The 19,677-nt window shown below is 43.4% G+C and overlaps 1 protein-coding gene across 5 annotated transcripts in view; it reads left to right on the forward strand.

The window, feature by feature from the left end:
* KCNQ5 (potassium voltage-gated channel subfamily Q member 5) overlaps positions 1 to 19,677 on the forward strand; it is a 359,579-nt gene that overhangs the window by 337,479 nt on the left and 2,423 nt on the right. For 4 of the 5 annotated variants that reach the window (XM_032216260.1, XM_032216262.1, XM_032216261.1 and 1 more), the window contains 2 exons: positions 11,266 to 11,374; positions 19,238 to 19,369. In XM_032216260.1, the coding sequence (XP_032072151.1) occupies positions 11,266 to 11,374; positions 19,238 to 19,369 (241 nt within the window). The remainder of the gene's footprint in view (positions 1 to 11,265; positions 11,375 to 19,237; positions 19,370 to 19,677) is intronic. The other variant, XM_032216264.1, reaches the window with a different exon arrangement.

Consider the following 19,677-nt stretch of genomic DNA (forward strand, 5'->3'; position numbering starts at 1 on the left):
TCTAATAAGTACAAAGTAAAGCCTTTTACATTTACCCTTTCAAAAAATAAATTAAGTAATAGAGGAAAGATAAAATCTAATTATATTAAATGTATACTAATGCATACTAACATACAATATTTATTATATTGTTTTCATCCTGCCTTTATTAATTTATAAGTAAATCAAAGTGGTGAATACGCCTAACGCACTTTCCTCTCTTATTTTCCCCAAAAACAAATCTATGACTTGAGTTGTGCTGAGAAAGAGTGACAGGCCCAAAAGGCATCCAATTTCATACGAAATTGTATGTCAAAATGTATGTATGGGTAAGTTCTATATTGCTAGGGGTGCACATAAAATTATCTGTAGTTTGATGATAGTCACATATTATGTTTCAAGGTGTAAGTGGCAATGAAAAAGCCCAGAGATGAGTTTCAGGAAAACTGTGCCTTTATTTTGAAGGAATGTAATTCAGGAGAAAGAAAGAAAGAAAGAAAGAAAGAAAGAAAGAAAGAAAGAAAGAAAGAAAGAAAGAAAGAAAGAAAGAAAGAAAGAAACAGAGAGAGACAGAGACACAGAGAGAGACACAGAGAGACACAGAGAGAGACACAGAGAGAGAAAACCTCTGTGAGGTGACATGAATGAGAGAGAGAGAGAGAGAGAGAGAGAGAACCTCGGTGAGGTGACATGACTGAATGGGTTGGAATGATGTTTCAAGGTGTAAGTAGCAATGAAAAAGCCCAGAGATGACTTTCAGGAAAACTGTGCCTTATTTTGAAGGAATGTAATTCAGGAGAAAGAAAGAAAGAAAGAAAGAAAGAAAGAAAGAAAGAAAGAAAGAAAGAAAGAGGGAGGGAGGGAGGGAGGGAGGGAGGGAGGGAGGGAGGGAGGGAGGGAGGGAGGGAGGGAGGGAGGGAGACAGAGACAGAGAGACAGAGACAGAGATACAGAAAGAGACAGAGAGAGACAGAGACACAGAGAGAGACCGAGAGAGAGAGAACCTCGGTGAAGTGACATGAATGAATGGATTGGAATGACATGAGATGAAATGAAACAGCAAAAATGTGTCACCTATTTGGAGCTCCAAGAATGAATGACAATGATGACAAATGAATATCTGTTTAGAAAAAGCTCCATTCTGAAGGCATGCTTTAGCTTAACTCTATCTATCTATACATGCATACACGTAACAAAATAATGAATTGAAAAACATAAAATGGATTTTATTGTTTCTCATTCATGAGAACTGACAGTCCTTCAGACTGCCTGAAGGAGAGACCATTTTTAGTAAAATTCAAAAGTACATACCTAACAGAAGCATGCACACAGTTAAAGGAAGACACGGAAACAGGGGAAGCATAGGAGGCAAAATTATGAGACCTGCATGAAAAAAATATTGTAATATTGATTAATTGTCTAAAGAGTAAATCCAAAATGAAAATTAAGAAAGAGGTTATGGAACCTATTTGGGACAATGTGAAAATAATTATGTTAGAAAATGCCATTGAAGTATGTAAAATTATAGTGTGGGAAGTTTGGAAATGAAGCTTGGGGGAATGTTAAAATGGAGGGGAAAAATGCTATTAATGGGAGGATGAAGATATGGTGATATCAATATACCCAAAATGAACTTGTGAAAAATGTAGTCAAAGAATAAAGTATGCTGATGATTAAAGTAGGCAAAGGAAATACAGAAGGAAATTGATGTAAATTAAAATTGACGTGATTTGAACATAGATGAAGAGTGTTAAAGAGCAAGCATCCAGCGTATGAATGGAATAAGATATCAAATATATAAAAATATGAAATGGTTTGGGTTGAATGAACGCTTGAAGGCCTATTTTAGAGATTTGTATCGGCATGGTAACCAAAACTCAATTAAAACAAATGCTATAAATGTTAGTATTTAAAAGACAGTGGAGAGGAGGAAATGATAAAGGGTGTGAGAATATTGGGGGGGAAACAGAGCAAAAAGATGAATTTGTGTCTCTGGGTAGAATGTTTACTAAAGATGGGGAAATGTATAGTGATAGGTTAAGGTATGCAAAAAGCTGCTAGAAAGGAAGTGGCTAGGTCCTTTGTAAGGTGAAAATTTTTGTTTGCAAATAAGAGCGTGCTTCTGCAAATGTTTGCAAATAACAGCATGTTCCTACCTGCACATCTCTAACCATGGAAGGACTGGTGATTTATTTTAATTTTATTTTATTTGGTTTGTCAAACATGTACAAGATAACAGGTATAAATATAAACATGGACACGAACACAGGAAATGAGTACAAATAAATGGGGACAATAGGACGGGGACAGTAGGCACGCTGATGCGCTTATGCACCATTGACTGCTCATATCTACCTGTTGTGGCCCAGCAGGTGCCGTTTGAACAGCCACCAGACTCCGATAGCGAGGGGCCCTCTGAGTCGGCTCTGGAGGATGTGGAGGACCCTGAACAGGGTTCCAACTCCGAGCGGGGCGCAGAGAGGCTGGTTGGCCACCAGGAGGCACCTGAGCCTTGGATCAGTGGGGAGGAGACAAGGGAGAGTGAGCCGGAGGCCAGTAGTGAGTTGTTCCTGGATGCACGCCATTGAAGAGCTACTAGGCATCAGGAACAATTACGCTATTACAGGAGGTGATTGTACTCAGCTGGTGGTCATTAGGCTCCTCTCCAGACTATAAAAGCTACTTGTGCACACAGCCCTCTTTGTAGAAGTCAACACAGGATTGAATGTTGGAGGACAGTACTGTGAGCTTGGCAGGCTGGATTGCTGCCAAGCCTTATCTGTGTTTATTGTTGCCTGAGTTTGTCTGAGTTGCTGCTAAGTTCCTTATCTGTTTATTATGCTTGGCTTTCAGCCACCAAGGTTTTGGTTTCTTGCTATTAAAGTACATTCCAGTTAAGCTTGTCTCGGCATTCGTTACTGGAAGGCGGAGGGGGTCAGAACATCTACCTATCTATCTATCTCTATCTATCTGTCTGTCTGTCTATCTATCATATATATCTGCTCATTGACTATCATGTCCACTGGATTTATCACTGCCACTGGTAGCCTTCGGGCCACTGAATGGGAATTGCTTATTTTCTGACCTCTTGAATTATCTCCTACTCACTCTCACTTTCCATCATGTATTGCCGTACCACATACACATCCAGATTATATCCATTCATGCCCTTTGAATAAATTGTAAAAGGAGGAGGCCTAAAAATCAAATCAGGTGAGCTTTTTCCTGTTACTTAATTTATCTTGACAAGTGAGTAACTTAGGCACATAAATGTATGCAGTTTAGCATCACAGATTAGGGAAAAGAAAGGTGTTTAACCTCTTAAATGTTCCTAGTGTACTCACGTTGCATGCTCTTGTCAACCATTCTCACCATCTGTTGCAAAGTCCCTTAATACAGTGCTCAGTCAGTCTTTCGGAGAGAGGATCGGATGAAAGACGGATAGTGAGAAAAGTGGGAACCAACAGGTCAGTCTGTTCCCGGGCAAAACTTAGCATCTTTTTCTTCTCCCGTTTTTCGGCTGTCTCTCCTTTTTTCAAACTTACTGTGTGCTATCACATCTTGTCTCTCAGATAATCCCTCTCATTTGTTTTTATCCCACTTCTTCATATGACAGGTGGCATTGCCTCTTTTCTCAAAATTTCTCTACCTGCCTAAGTGGCTTGTTCTGCAATTAACCTGTAACAATTGGTTGTTTGTGATGAGTTAGAGGCAGTCTGTTTTGACATGTTCTAATGTGAATAGTGGTGACTGAATAACAGAATAACAGAGTTGGAAGGGACCTTAGAGGTATTCTAGTCCAACCCCCCTCCAGTGATGGACCACTCACAACTTCTGAAGGCAAGCTCTTCCACTGATTAATTGTTCTAACTGTCAGGAATATTCTCCTTATTTCTAGGTTGGTCCTCTCCTTGATTAATTTCAATTCATTGCTTCTTGTCCTGTCTTCAGATGCTTTAGAAAATAGGCTGATCTTCATTGTGGCAACCCTTCAAATATTGGAATGATTGCTATCATGTCATGTTGTCATATAACTCCTTGTGTAGGTGTGGCGGTCACCCATGGCCCAGTGCATAACAGGGCATGCGCAGCCACGCTGAACCACACAGGAAAAAACAAACTCCTAAAAGACATAACATCCTGATAGTTCACTCTAGATGTGCCTTACCCAACGACACCCAGGATTTGACCATATATAGACAGAACTTCCCTGAGCAGTAGATTAGCAATTGTAGTTTGACAGGCTGTCTTAAATCACACGCTGATTGCTCCTCCTGCCTTTGTCCTATCTCAATAAAAGGGGCTCCCAGACCCCAATCTGGGTCGCCTCATCCCGAGAAAGCTCATGTCCGTGTCTTTTCTCAACATTGACCTCATGAGCGAACCACGGGTACATCACAATGTCACCCTTAGTTCTTCCTTTCATTAGACTAGACATACCCAATTCCTGCAACTGTTCTTCGTATGTTTTAGCCTCCAGTCCCCTAATCATCTTTGTTCTTCTCCGAACTCTTTCTAGACTCTCAACAACTTTTTTTATATCGTGGCAACCAAAACTGGATGCAATATTCCATCTGTCATCCTATCAAGGTATTATAAAGTGGTACTAAAACTTCATGTCATCTTGATTCTATCCCTCTCTTAATGCAACCTAGGACTGTATTGGGTTTTTTGGCATCTGTTAAAAAAAAAAAAGGGTAGGTTATACTCTTCAAAGACAAGCAGAAATTCATGCTTAACACATCTAACTTTGGCTAAGAAAAGCTTTCTGGCATATCATCCATCCATCCATCCATCAATCACAAACCATAATACAAATTTAACGTGCATATCTCTCTGCCAACACCTTTCATTTGGGAACTGGACATCTCAAGTACGCATTTGACATATTACAGCCCTGCAGTGCTTCAGAGTGCAGGGGGGACATAAATGCAACACCTGTCTGCAACTTTTTACAGAGCAACATATAGCAGCTGCAGTGGGCTTACAGGGAAATGAAGTTTTAGATCTTAATTAGTGCATGATTAATGCCAACATCTGGTAGCTCTCATAAAGCAAACAAGTAGATTGATAAAGTAATATTTCTGTATCTAGAGTGATATTTCTTGACTACCAATGCTTTGAAAGCACTAGGAAATGAAAGGGCATTAATATTTCCAAAATTATTGCCAAAATTAAACTGCAGAAGATATTGCTGAAAATAAATAATGCCTTCATAAACTAAGTTAGGCAGGTTTAATATGTTCACCTGCAGGGAAGCTTTCTCCAACCTTGCAGCCTCCAGATATATTGGACCAGGCCTCATAATTCCTAATGACAGGTGAATTTCATGCATCTGCCCTGTAATTGGTATAAGAAACATCAAATAGAGTTTAGAGCAGCAACTCTGACAGTGGGTACTAAATCCCAGACATAAAATAAGGGTATTCATAGTCATAGAGAAGTTATTAAATATAAAGGGGATAATTCAATGAGCTCAATATTCTCTATTTTTTGATAGTTTTAGAATTCTCCAGGGTTTAATCATACGTATATCTAAGTTTGTATTACATAGAAAGCAGCACAAGCTGATGTTTTTTAATGAAAGTTTCCAAGTCATAGCAGGAAAATGCTTTAGAAAATATGAAAGACTGCTCATTTGTTAGACAATTAGATTAAGCAATTAAAATATATTTATAAAACTCTAGGACAGGAACTGCATTTCCTTCTGCTGGTTTATATTATTGTCACTTCAAATTTTTATCATTGAGACTGGAGAAATAAAATAGCTGTAAGCTACACTCTCCTCTGCAGTTTTGAGGACCTCGAAATGCCCCAAATTGGAAGCGGATCCTTCTGTCTTTCAAACAGCCCACCATACCACAGATGTTATTCAAGATGAAGGCATATTTAGCCTCCTTCCAAATCTTTCCCATCAAAGTATTTGGTGTGGAAAGAGTTATTCCGTTGATAGCTAACATGCAAGCCTCCAAGGTGAATGACACCACCTCATTTTCAACCTTGGAAAAGAAAGAGAATGATAGTGGGAGTCAACCAGTCTTGCCCGGAGAAGAGATACTTAACAGCACAGAAGCTGGCCTCATTAACGCTTTTGGTGCTCTCCAAGGAAATAACAAGACAATATCTTATACAAGTTAGAAAATTTAAAGAAATCCTTATTGGTCACAATGGACACAGCAGAGCCGCTAATAGACCTGGTTTCCCCAATAATTGAGCCTCTCACATCCCCCACAGAGGACAAGAGATTACATGAATACAAAATCATAGAAAATAGAAGCCAAGACCCAAAGGGGGTATTAGAGACCCCAATAGAGATGGAGATGTTTTCATCCCTGTGTGAAAATCCCATGACACCTTCAGCACCGCCAACTCCAAACCAAGATACTGAGAGTCAACTCACGTCAGAGCCACCATTGCAAAGAATGAAAGATTACCTAAGAACGCCTTGTCCTACAACCAGAGAAGAGGCTTCGGAATGGCAAGCTCTGCTAGCTGGTGCTAAAACCTCTTACCCTGAACAAGTTTCTCAAGAAACACATGACCTAGACGGGTCCTCCCTATTTTTAAAGAAGACCAATTCAGTGTGCGATGACACCTCAATCCATGGTAACAACCAGACAACTTCCCTTTGTATAAATCAAGTTTCCTGATGAGCTCCAAAAGTTGACCCACTTTCCCTTATAACCTGGAATATAGCAGGTTGGTCTGTCCCATCAAAAGACCAACTCTTTTTTGACTATATATCACAATTTGACATCTTCTTCTTGCAGGAAACCTGGGCCTCCACAGAGATTCAGTTAGATGGCTATTGGGTTAACTCAATTCTGGCTGTCCCAAGCAAGGTGGGGGGGAGAGCTAAGGGGGGTATTGTGACATTAGTTAATACATCCTTGCATTTTAAATGTGTACCACTGCCACTTTGGGTTGTAACTTCATTACTGTTATTTAAACAGGTGGAGATTTTGCTTTTCAATATCTATATTCCTCCACTTAATAAGAATAATGTGATTAACAAGATTTGGGACAGCATAGAAGATTTTATTCTTGGCTGTTCAGCCAAATTCCCCAAAGCTGCAATAATATTAGGGGGGGACTTAAACGCTAGGATGGGTCCAAATGATCAAGCATTATATAAGCAGTTTAAGATTCACTATGATAAAAATGTAACAGATGAATCTTTGCATGCCAGACAATTTAAAGACCCTAAAGCTAATCGGGCAGGCTTATGTGTAAGACAAATGACTGAACATTTGGATCTTTGTATCCTTTACGGGTCCCCATGGGGCGACTTCCCAGCAGACTATACTTACCGGGGAGCAGGAAGAACATAATATAGCAATAGCAGTTAGACTTATATACCGCTTCATAGGGCTTTCAGCCCTCTCTAAGCGGTTTACAGAGTCAGCATATTGCCCCCAACAACAATCCGGGTTGCCATCTATGAATGGATTGCCTATAGACATAGACTTTGTACAGATAAGTATAATGAAATACAGGACTCATTTATACAGAATACAGCTGGTTAAAAAAAATGATATAAACGTATTAAACATACATCATATAAACATATTAGAAACACACAATTTGAATAATATCTGCATTAGACAAATACATATAGAATTGTCACTGTTCTTGTTATAATGACACATATATTTCTTTGTCACATTTCTTTCACTTTTTTGTTAAAGCACTTTTTGTTTTTATTTCTTTTATTCTTTTTTGTGTTATTATTAACGAGCAATAAAAATACTTTTAAAAAAGACAAGGTAATCTGTGTACCATGCAGTAAAGAGCTTCCTGGAGGCTGAAACAGGACCTAGTGAACAACTTCATCCTTATTCTGGCAAACAGTTTTTCCATGAGTGCCATTACAGCAATCATTGTATGAATAGACAAACCTTTACCACAGCATTACAGCCAGTTTGTTTTAATTGCCCGCAAGCATTTTCTCAAAATTTCAAATGTGCCTGCTGGCCTGAAAAGCTGTTTAATTATGCAATACTGTCATTATGCAGCAAAACATCACAGGCATTCAAAATTTCAGCTTTGCTGTGTGCAAAGTGGGCCTTTTTGATTAAGGTTAAGTTGTGTATCATCCTCTCTTTTCTAACAGCTTTTAGTGGTTGGTTGTTTTTGTTTTTTTGTTGACTAGAACTGAATGATGAGGCTTTAAAGACTTGTTTATGGATAAGATATGAGAAGAAGAGAGTTTTGTATTTTTAGGGAAAGGGCTAAACTGTGATATTATAATTGAGAAGAGATGAAAAGAAATTAATTTGTGGGACATCATTTGAAGGGGTTAAATATTAATATTTTCAATTAGTTTTTTTTTTCTAGTAGCTCCTAATGGAATTTCTCTTGATTAAGTTTGAATGATGAGATTTTAAGGATTTATTTATAGATGTGAAATATGACATGGGAATAAAGTTTTAGAGAAAATGACAAGGTATTCTGTAAAGTAGAGGAAATAATTATGAAAGGCTTGTTCTAAGGATGGATGGATGGATGGATGGATGGATGGATGGATGGATGGATGGATGGATGGATGGATGGATATTTCTGGTAGCTCTGAATGGATTTTTGCTTATTGAGATTGAAAGATGAAGTTTTATTGCCAATAGATAAAATATGAGATTATGAGATGAAGAGCATTTTGGTTGAAATATAAGAGAATGTTTTAAGTTTATAAATGTTTACACTTATCTTAATTAAGGGAAAGGTGTTTTTTTTCTTTTCCTTTTTATATGTTTTCCCTTCCCCTCCTTTTCCCTTTTGCACATTCTATTTTTCTAGTTTAGGTTCTCCTTTGTATTAGTTTCTTACCTGTAATTTTACACTTCAATAAAAATATTATAAAAATCTCAGCCTTGTAGATGTATTTAAAAAGTGACATATATGAGAGGTAGGGAAATTGGTGGGAAAACTGTAGCTCCAGAAGGTCCTGGATGAAATGGATTATGTGGACCCCTTCCAGTCAGGTTTCAGGCCATGTTATGGGACAGAAACAGCATCTCTTGAAGGATATGGGCAGTTTAGAAACATGATAGGTAGGTAGGTAGGTAGGTAGGTAGGTAGGTAGGTAGGTAGGTAGGTAGATAGATAGATAGATAGATAGATAGATAGATAGATAGATAGATAGATAGATAGATAGATAGATAAGATAGATAGATAGATAGATAGATAGATAGATAGATAGATAGATAGATAGATAGATAGATAGATAGATAGATAGATAGATAGATGTAAGAGCCGAGGTGGCGCAGTGGTTAAATGCAGCACTGCAGGCTACTTCCGCTGACTGCAGTTCTGCAGTTCGGCTGTTCAAATCTCACCGGCTCAGGGTTGACTCAGCCTTCCATCCTTCCGAGGTGGGTAAAATGAGGACCCAGATTGTTGTTGGGGGCAATATGCTGACTCTGTAAACCGCTTAGAGAGGGCTGAAAGCCCTATGAAGTGGTATATAAGTCTAACTGCTATTGCTATTAGATAGATAGATAGATAGATAGATAGATAGATAGATAGATAGATGATAGATAGATGATAGATAGATAGATAGATAGATAGATGATAGATAAGATAGATAAGATAGATAGATAGATAAGATAGATAGATAGATAGATAGATAGATAGATAGATAGATAGATAGATAGATAGATAGATAGATAGATAGATGATAGATCCTAGGTTGCACTTGTAAATGATTTCTGGCAAAAGCATGATAAAGGTAGTGCATCCATCCTTGATCTCCTTAATCTCTTAGCAGCTTTGTACCATTGACCATATTATCCTTTTGAGCTGATTAAGGGGTTTGGGGCTGTGTGGCCCAGTATTGCACTGGTTCAATCCCTTTCTCCAAGGCCAGTCCCAATCGCAGTTGATAGGGAGCAAGCAATCCAGCCCATGGCCACTACTTTGTGAAGTATCACAGGGCTCACAGTCTCTGTTCCTTTTTTAACAACTACACAAAACGGTTGAACAAGATCATCTGACATCATGGGATGGAATGTCAGCACGCTGATGATACCCAGCTTTATATCTCCATCTCCCCTGATCCAGGCAAGAGTGCCATTTTTCAGTGCCTGGAGGGTTCTCCTCCACCTGAGGGTCAGTGGTGGGTTTCAAAAATTGTTCAAACCTACTCTGTGGGTGTGGCCTCCTTTGTGGGAGTGGCTTGCCATCCATGTGATCGGATGGGAGTGACTTGCCGCCCATGTGACCGGATATGAAGATGCCGACGACACTTGTCAGAACCACCTTAAATTACCTCACACACAGCACTGGCATGCATAAGAATAGGATGTAAACTTGTTTTTTAAAAGGCATCTTTGGTTTGCGTTAAAACAACTTCAACACATGCAATGTTCTGATTGCACTACAGAATCTCTTCTGTAGGTGTGGCCTGCTTTCCGGGTCCACTGGTGGAACCTCTTCTAACCGGTTCGGTAGATTTGACGAACCAGTTCTACTGAATAGGTGCGAACTGGTAGGAACCCACCTCTGCTGTGGGTTCTCCTCCACTCGCTACTCCTGCTCTAAGAGCAAGTGGCAGTCACGGCCAGGAGGACCCTTGTGCAACTTTGTTTTGCCTGTCATTTGCACCCTTAGTGGATTATAAGGACCTGTGCATAGTCACTATGCCCTTTTATTTCCCGGTTGGATTATTGCAATGTGCTCTACATGAAGCTACCCTTAAAGAGCAGTCAGAGGTTATGGCTGATATAAAATGCAGCAGTTTCTAGAACACCATTGTTGTACAAACTGCATTGGTTACCAATTTGCTTCTGGGTCCAATTCAAGGTATTATTACCTTTAAAGTCCTACACGGCTTGGGTCCAGGGTATCTGAGGAGCCATCTCACCCCCATGGGACTAACCTGCCCAGTGGAAAAGGCTTGCTACAGACCCTGTCCGCCAAGGAATTCCAGCAGGTAGGGTTCAAGGAGAAGAAGAGCCTTTTTCACTGTGCTTCCAATCCTGCCCTGTTAATCCTCCACTGCACTGGAGGTGAAAACTGCCCCCATCCTTTCGGCTGTCTCTAAGATTACTAAAACTTGCCACTTGGCTTGGAGTCTGAGGGGAGCTCACTGCTGGAGGTGGTTGATAAGGTAAGACTTCATGCCTGGACTGTTCTGCAACTTTATTGCTTGCAATGAAACCCTTTCATATTACATTGGTTCAGTTTTCCTTGCTGTATTTCATATTCATCTGATGCAATTATTAGCTTTGTTAATATAGATTTGCATTCTGTAACTGTACATACTGTTTATGTAATTCTTTTCTCTTGAAGCTGAGGCCAATCTTGGTGCTGATGACCTATATGATGAAAGAGGATGTCAGTGTGATGTATCAGTAGAAGATCTAACTCCAGCACTTAAAACAGTTATCCGAGCTATCAGGTAAGAAAAATGGGTTCACCAACAAAAGGGCGCCCAACAAAAGGGCGCCCAACTAAACTGCGGTGACAAAACCGCGAGTTCTAAACCGCGCTGACAAATGAGCGCTGAAGCGCGCTGACAACAGCGCGCCAACAGAAGCACGCTCTAAACCTAACCCTAACCCTAAACCTAACCCTAACCCTTACCTTAACTTAAATCGCGCTTCTGTCGGCGCGCTGTTGTTGGCGCGTTGATGATGTCACGGTTTTAGCACCACGGTTTTGTCATCACGCTTTTGTCGTGCACGCATTTGTCGGGTCACGTAAAAATGCACACTTAAGACGCACTCCTATTGATCTCATTAGCATAGTCTAATGCTCCAAAAACAGATAATATTAACAAAAGAACTGAACGGGGTAGGGCAAGGCATGACCTTTAAGTTCCCTTCCATTGCTAAGAATCTGTGATTATATGATGTACGGAACATCACTTGCACATTGATGTGAAAACTGAATTTACTATATATTAGATCTGGGTACATTACAGCTTCCCAGGCCGTATCCAGTGTCATCCCTGTCTGGCAGTAGCAGCGGCTGGGTGGGGTACCAGCAGTGGAGGACCATTGGTGTGCTTGTGGCGTCAGGCAGAACAGCATTTAGAGGGCAGGGTGTCAGTACAGAATGCAACAGCCCTCCACAACGGTCCCAATTTCTCATGTTGCCCCATGGGAAAATTAATGTACCCCGATAGTGGAGGTTGTATCAATTCATTCCACCTTGCTTACATGATCAGTAAAAACAGGCACTTACTGTATTTTTGGAGTATAAGATGCACTGGAGTATAAAATGCACCAAGGTTTTGAAGAGGCAAATTAAAAAAAAGTGTCTTCAGACCTCCCCAAAACGGCCCATTTTTGCGAAAACTGGCCTGTTTCCCCCCCCCCCCCAAAAATGGCATGAATAGTCTTTAGGAGGCTTGTAGAGTACTCCTGAGGGGTGAGGGCACCCAAAAATGAGCAAAAAATGGCCTGTTTGTTATGAAAACGGGCCCGTTTTTTGTCCAAAAAAAGGACATGCATAGCATTTGGAGGCTTATAGAGTGCTCCTGGAGGCTGGAGGAGGGAGCAAAATTGAGCAAAAAAATGGCCCATTTTTTGCTCATTTCTGCCCTCCCCAGCCCCCAGGAACACTCTGCAAGTCTCCTAAAGGCTATGCATGGGGAGGAGTTTCGGGAGGCAAAAAATGCTATATTCAGTGTATAAGACGCACCCAGATTTTCAGCCTCTTTTTTGAGGGAAAAAGGTGCAAATTATACTCCGAAAAATACGGTATATAATTATACCCGATGTAAAAGGCTGGAGAAGATATATGTCATGACTGATTTCCTCATTTTTCCTTTTCTACGATTATTAAGCTGAATCAAGCAACCAAGCCTCTTAAGATTGCTCTTATTTCAATGAGTGGAAACTGAACAGGGAAAGCTTTAGAAAGGTATATTCAGGGACTCTATTTTAGAATAGTTTTCAAAATCAGGGGCAAAAAGTAATTAAATAAAAATTCTGGTAGTTTAAATAAGTATGTGGGTAATGATTAATGATTAATAAGAAATTAAATCCATAAATAAATTTAATAATTTATCTTAATAATGGCTCAGCATTTAAAGATGTGGAGCTTGTCAACTGGAAAGCTGAAAGCCCAGGTTTGATACCCAAGCGCCACACAATGGGGTAAGCTCCTGCCCACTAGCAATTCAAAAGCATGCGTGAGAAGATAAATAGGTACTATTTCGGTGGGAAGCTAACAGTGTTCCATGCACTTCAGCATACTGTATAACAGAAGTGTCTTCAAACAATACTGTCTCCCTTGGCTAAGAAACACGCCCCTTAGTCGGACACGACTGGACAGGGGAAACCTTTTGTCAGCCTGTTTTGCTCTGTTTCGGCTGCCATTGAAAAGGGGAGTGGGGTATTTGGGTGGGGGAATTGTTCTGTGCAGGAGTGACTGTAAAAAGGGAGTTGTTCTCACCATCTACTGCACATGCTGCAGAGAGAGGAGTTGCCGCCAAGGCCACCTGTCCGGCATACCAACCTGATGATGATTTTTGAAGATGTCTCCCACACGACACCTGTGGGGTGTTCAGACTGGACTATGGGATGGGGTTACCAAGGGGAGAGGGTTGGGTCACATATTGATATCTATGATTACGCGCGCTTTTGCCTCAGATCTTGCTTTGCTTAGCTACTATCTACTCATAACCAGTAAAAGTACTCTTAATTCTGCAAAATGGAGTTGAGTGGTTTCTTTCTTGGTTACTGAGGGAAGCAGCCCTGACATTAAGCAAGATCTCAGTTTCGCACTCATCCCGGAGCTAATACCTTCCAAGGGGAGCACAACCAAATCCCCAAAACCCAAAAGATGTCCCACCAAGGCAGCGATCAAGAAGAGGACATGGGAGCAGCTGCATCCTTGTGCCCTTTAGAAACGGGCTGTATCTTAGCAAACAAACATTTCAGGAGCATTATGAGGCATGTAAAAACATTAAAGTCAAACCACTTTGGGTTGGCTTATTGATAGTGCTGGAGACAAAGGCAGGCCCAAAAAGAGAAAGGATTATAGTCCTTTTGAACAGATTTATGCAAATTAAAGTATATATGAGATTGGATACAACAGCAAGGTATTTGATTGGATGTAACAGTTCACAATTCACATACCTAATGTGATCAGTGAAGCTATTATGGTATAGGTAGTCCTAAGCTTACAACCATTCATTTAGCAGTCATTTGAAGTTACAACAACACGGGGGGGGGGGGGACTAACTTATGACCAGGGCTCTCATAGCTTCCCTTGCAGAATTCGATTGAATGGTTTGAGATATATTTAAAATGAGTAAGAATAAAAGTTTTTAGATCTCTACATGATTTTCTGTTGTGATATAGCAGTACTGCATTCGTTCTTCAAGGTAAGAATGTTCATAGAAAAATTTATTAAGTTAATTGGGGAAGGTCTTGCCAACTGTGTGTGATTCTGACCCATTAATGGTTTATTCCACAAAGGAACAGGTTTGCGCATGTGCGGGTTTGGAATGGCGACCGGGCTTTTTCGCTCCACATTAACTTGGCGAAAAAGCACCAGGAAGCCTCCAAACGGACCGCAAAAATTGTTGGGAACAGCTCCTGGGAGAGCCCAAGAGCTCCGGAATCCATAGGACCTGCTGAAATCCGGAGGCTCGCATTTTTACTACAGCGGCAGCCCGGGCTACCCAGCTGTGCGAGGACGGCGGCGACGGCGGCGCGCGGCGGTGAGAGCGGCGCGCGGGCGTTCAGAGCCTGTTCGGAGCCTCCCCCACCACCTTACCATCTTTGGTCTTTTCTGGTAGCTCCTGGTGCTGCTGGTGAGCCCCCTGGCCAATTACCTGCTGGCCCCTGGTCCTACCAGTCATCCCAGAGCAGCGGAACAGCGGCTGCCGAGGCTGGAAGGGAAGCGTGGAGGAAATGGCGGCGCCAAACAGCTGACTCACAGCACTCATTTTTACATCCTCCTCTCCGGCCAGCTTGCTGACTATGCTGGAGCTGAGTGGTTGTGACTGAGATTGTGAGTCTTGGTAACTAGTGAGCTGAGAGGGGTGAATCTTCAACTTAGTTTACTTTAAAGAAGGGGGCTGTCGGAAGCTGTTGGAGGCTGCACTGAATCTGCAGACTGAATGGACGTGCTTGCTATTGCCCTAGACGCCCCCCCTCCCCTCGGATCTATTTCTGCTCACTTTATTATCCGTTACCTATTTTTACTATTTATCATCTGCTGTTTTACTATTTATCATCGTTATAGCCCCCTCCGGACCTAACTCCCTGCTCACCTAACCATTAGGAGGAGTGGGACTGTGGCCAACCGGCAGGGAGCAATAGAGGATGGCGACTGCAGGGATAAGAACTGAACCCCGAGAATACCAGCATTTTTCCTTCCATTTGCAAGAGCGGTGCAAGTTAGTCTCGAACTCTGGTCTCCTACATTGGGGCCCTTATATATCTTTGGGAAAGAGACTCTCGAATATACAGCCCGCTAACCTCCACCAGTGGGGCAAGACTATATGGATGCCGTTTACGAACTTTGGAGCTCTATACTCAATCTTGTTTGTCTACAGCCACCTTATATACTACGTACTTTTGACTTGGTGGCTAAGGACAGTTCCCCAGGACATAAGAAGGGAGAGGAGCAGACCATCGCTTCCTCCACTGTTTCCATATTATTATATACTATAACTGCGCAATTTTAAATAGAATGTTGAGTGTATGGGAGTTGAATAGAATTGAATGAATGGCCCACTTTTAGTAATTGTTACCTCTGTATTTTATATGTTTTAAATTTTTATGTGGGAATTGTTAGAGTGGATAAATGAGAATGTTTGACTCGGAGGACCTGCTGGGGAAGGCGGGAGGAACCGGGGTGGTTGGGGGGACCATGGACATGGGAGTGGGTCGGAGCATAGCGGTCGTGACAGGGAGAGGCAGATACGGCGGGGACCTTAGGGCTGGCCATTACCGGGGAAGGAGGGTTCGCTACATTACAGAGATCCCTCCTTCCGGCCCTAGGAGTCCCACTCCAAGACCAGATGGCGCGAGTAGTCAGGACCCTGGTCTCAGGCTGTTGTCGCTAAATGCCAGGTCTGTTGTTCACAAAGCTCCCCTCGTCCGGGACTTAATTGTTGACGAGAGGGCAGACCTGGCATGTATTACTGAAACCTGGCTGGGCACAGAAGGAGGAGTCCCCCTTGTAGAGATGTGCCCAGAGGGATTTCAGGTGCTTCATCAGCCGAGAGCCCAGGGAAGGGGTGGCGGTGTGGCTATTGTAATCCGGGAATCTCTGTTACCTCGTAGGGTCCCTGCTCCGGAGCTTGTCGGGTGTGAGTCCCTGCTGATAAAGTTGGACCTCAAGGGTCAAGTGGGTTTGCTGCTAACGTACCTGCCTCCCAACTGCGTTGCAGCATCCCTCCCCTCGCTCCTCGAGTCAGTAGCCGAGCTGGCAGTTGAGTTCCCCAGGCTTATAGTTCTGGGGGACTTCAATTTGCCATCGCTCGGTGAACGCTCTGATGGGGCGCAGGAGTTCATGGCTTCCATGACAGCCATGGGCTTGACCCAAGTAATTCGGGGCCCAACCCACGCAACGGGTCACATGCTCGACCTCGTATTCCTCTCGGAGCAGTGGATGTGTGATCTTGGTCTGAGGGGTAATGAGATCATACCCCTGTCGTGGTCAGACCATTGCCTACTGAGGCTTGACTTCCGGAGGCCAAACCCCCACCGTAGGGAGGAGGAACCGACCAGGTGGTTCCGCCCCAGGCGACTTATGGACCCTCTGAGGTTCCAGACGGAGCTTGGGGTTATTCCTGATACCCTCGCCCACAGTTCGGCGGAGACTCTGGCCGCCGCCTGGCACTCGGCGGCGTCGGAGTCTCTCGACCGGATTGCGCCACTACGGCCCCTCCGGGTCAGTGGATCCCGGAGAGTTCCCTGGTTCACCGAGGAACTCCGGGAGAAGAAACGCCGGAGGAGATGCCTAGAGCACCAGTGGAGGTCTGACAGGTCCGAAGCAAACCGAGCACTCTTAACTACCTGCACCAGGGACTATGTCCGAGCATTAAGAACTGCAAAAAGATCATATATTTCTTCCCTGGTTGCGTCCGCCGAGTCGCGCCCAGCCGCCCTGTTTAGGATAACCCGCTCCCTCCTTAATAGGAGGGAGGCGGGAAACCCCTTGCAGGGTAGGGCTGAGGACTATGCTCAATTCTTGGCGGACAAAGTAGCTCGGTTTCGATCGGACCTGGACTCCACCGCAGTAGATCCAGCTGAGACACAGGAGGACTATTTGCCACATCAGCTCTGGGTTGAGTTCCAGGAAGTTGCCTCTGGGGATGTGGACAAGGCCATCCGAGCTGTAAGTGCCTCCACTTGTATTTTGGACCCGTGTCCCTCCTGGCTGGTGGCTAACAGCAGGGAGGTGACACATGGCTGGATCCAGGCGGTTGTCACCGCCTCCCTTCGGGAGGGGCACTTCCCCGCCGTACTCAAAACGGCGGTGGTGAGACCCCTCCTGAAGAAACCATCGTTAGATCCAGCCATTTTAAACAACTTTCGTCCTGTCTCCAACCTTCCCTTTATTGGGAAGGTTGTTGAGAAGGTGGTGGCCTTTCAGCTTCAACGGACCTTGGAGGAAGCTAGCTATCTTGACCCCTTCCAGTCCGGCTTCAGACCTGGTTACAGCACAGAAACCGCTTTGGTCGCATTGACCGATGATCTCTGGAGGGCCAGAGATGGAGGCTATGCGTCCATCCTGGTTCTCCTTGACCTCTCAGCGGCTTTCGATACCATCGACCATGGTATCCTTCTGCGACGACTGCGGGAGGTGGGAGTGGGAGGCACTGTTTTGCGGTGGTTCTCCTCCTACCTCTCGGACAGGTCGCAGTCGGTGTTAGTCGGGGGGCAGAGATCGTCCCTGAGGCCCCTAACATGTGGGGTACCCCAGGGTTCGGTCCTATCACCCCTACTATTTAACATATACATGAAACCGCTGGGCGAGATCATTCGGAGGCACGGTATAAAATACCATCAATATGCGGACGATACACAATTGTATCTGTCCGCCCCGTGCCAACTCAATGAAGCGGTGGACGTGATGAACCAGGGGCTGGAGGCCGTTAAGAACTGGATGAGTGTTAACAAACTGGTGCTCAACCCGGATAAGACCGAGTGGCTGTTGTGTTTCCCCCCCAATAATTTGGCTAATATACCAACGCTTAGGCTGGGGGGTCAAATTCTATACCCCTCAGATAGGGTCCGCAACTTAGGAGTCCTCCTGGATCCACAGCTGACTCTTGATCACCAGCTGTCGGCTGTGACCAGGGGGGCATTTGCCCAGGTTCGCCTGGTCCGTCAGTTGCGGCCCTACTTAGATCGGGGGGCTCTCACAACAGTCGCTCGAGCCCTTGTGATCTCTAGACTGGAATACTGCAATGGGCTCTACATGGGGTTGCCCCTGAAGTGCATCCGGCGACTACAGCTAGTCCAAAATGCAGCCGCGCGAGTGATAGTGGGCGCACCGCGGTTCGCCCACGTTACACCTGTCCTCCGTGAGCTGCACTGGCTGCCTGTTGGTCTCCGGGTGCGCTTCAGGATACTGATGACCATCTTTAAAGCACTCCATGGTAGTGGATCTGGGTACTTGAGAGACCGCCTTCTGCCGATTACCTCCCTAAATCGACCAATTAGATCGCACAGACTGGGCCTCCTGCGAATTCCATCTGCCAGTCAATGCCGACTGGCGACCACACGGAGGAGAGCCTTTTCTGTTGCTGCCCCGACCCTGTGGAACGAGCTCCCCATGGAGATCCGCACCCTCACCACTATCCAGACCTTCCGCGCAGCCCTCAAGATCTGGCTCTCCCAGCAGGCCTGGGGATAGGCTCCTAATTACCCGCCCGAGTGTTTTGTTTGATTGCTGAATGAAAGTTGGGTTTTATTATTTTTCTGTTGTTCACATATTGTTTTGTTTTGACCTTGCACTTCCCCTCCCCTGTGGTTGTAAGCCGCCCTGAGTCCCCTCAGGGAAAAGGGCGGCATATAAATCCCAATAAATACCTAAATACCTAAACTATTTGGAGGGTTTCCACAGGCACAGACATAGTAATTCTCAAAGCAATAACAAATGTTAATACCTTAAATACTTTTTGCATTGGTTGTCAGTCAAAGAAAAATTAGCATTCTTCACCAGGATAGAATCTGGTTCAGTGTGTACGGTATTTTGAATGTAACCCCATCAGAATAAACTATTGTCAGCTTTTTAAATGTCTAAAAGATAGACGAATTACTGATTTGACATAATATTGCTTCTATAGAATCATGAAATTTCACGTTGCCAAAAGGAAGTTTAAAGAAACTTTACGTCCCTATGATGTCAAAGATGTCATTGAACAGTATTCAGCAGGTCACCTGGATATGCTGTGTAGAATTAAAAGTCTCCAGTCTCGGTAAGAGGACAAAAAAGTCGTTTTATAAAGTAGTCTCACGTAAAATCCTTTTGTAGTATCACATAAACGGAGTCATATATTTCAAGACACTTAATTTTTTGTGGTAGTCGTATTTCATCTGGTTTTTTTTTCATATTTCATTTTCATTTTTCATATAGTAGTCATATATTTCATTCTGTTTATGTCCAGGACGTCAGAGCCATAACATCCTGGACATAAACTGTTTCAACTTCTTCCCTCAAGACGATGCTATAGGGCATTGCACGGCAAAACAACCGCAAGGCACAAAGGCGGTCCCCCCCCCCCCA

Source organism: Thamnophis elegans, chromosome 4 (assembly GCF_009769535.1).
Source record: "Thamnophis elegans isolate rThaEle1 chromosome 4, rThaEle1.pri, whole genome shotgun sequence".
Taxonomy (NCBI): domain Eukaryota; kingdom Metazoa; phylum Chordata; class Lepidosauria; order Squamata; family Colubridae; genus Thamnophis; species Thamnophis elegans.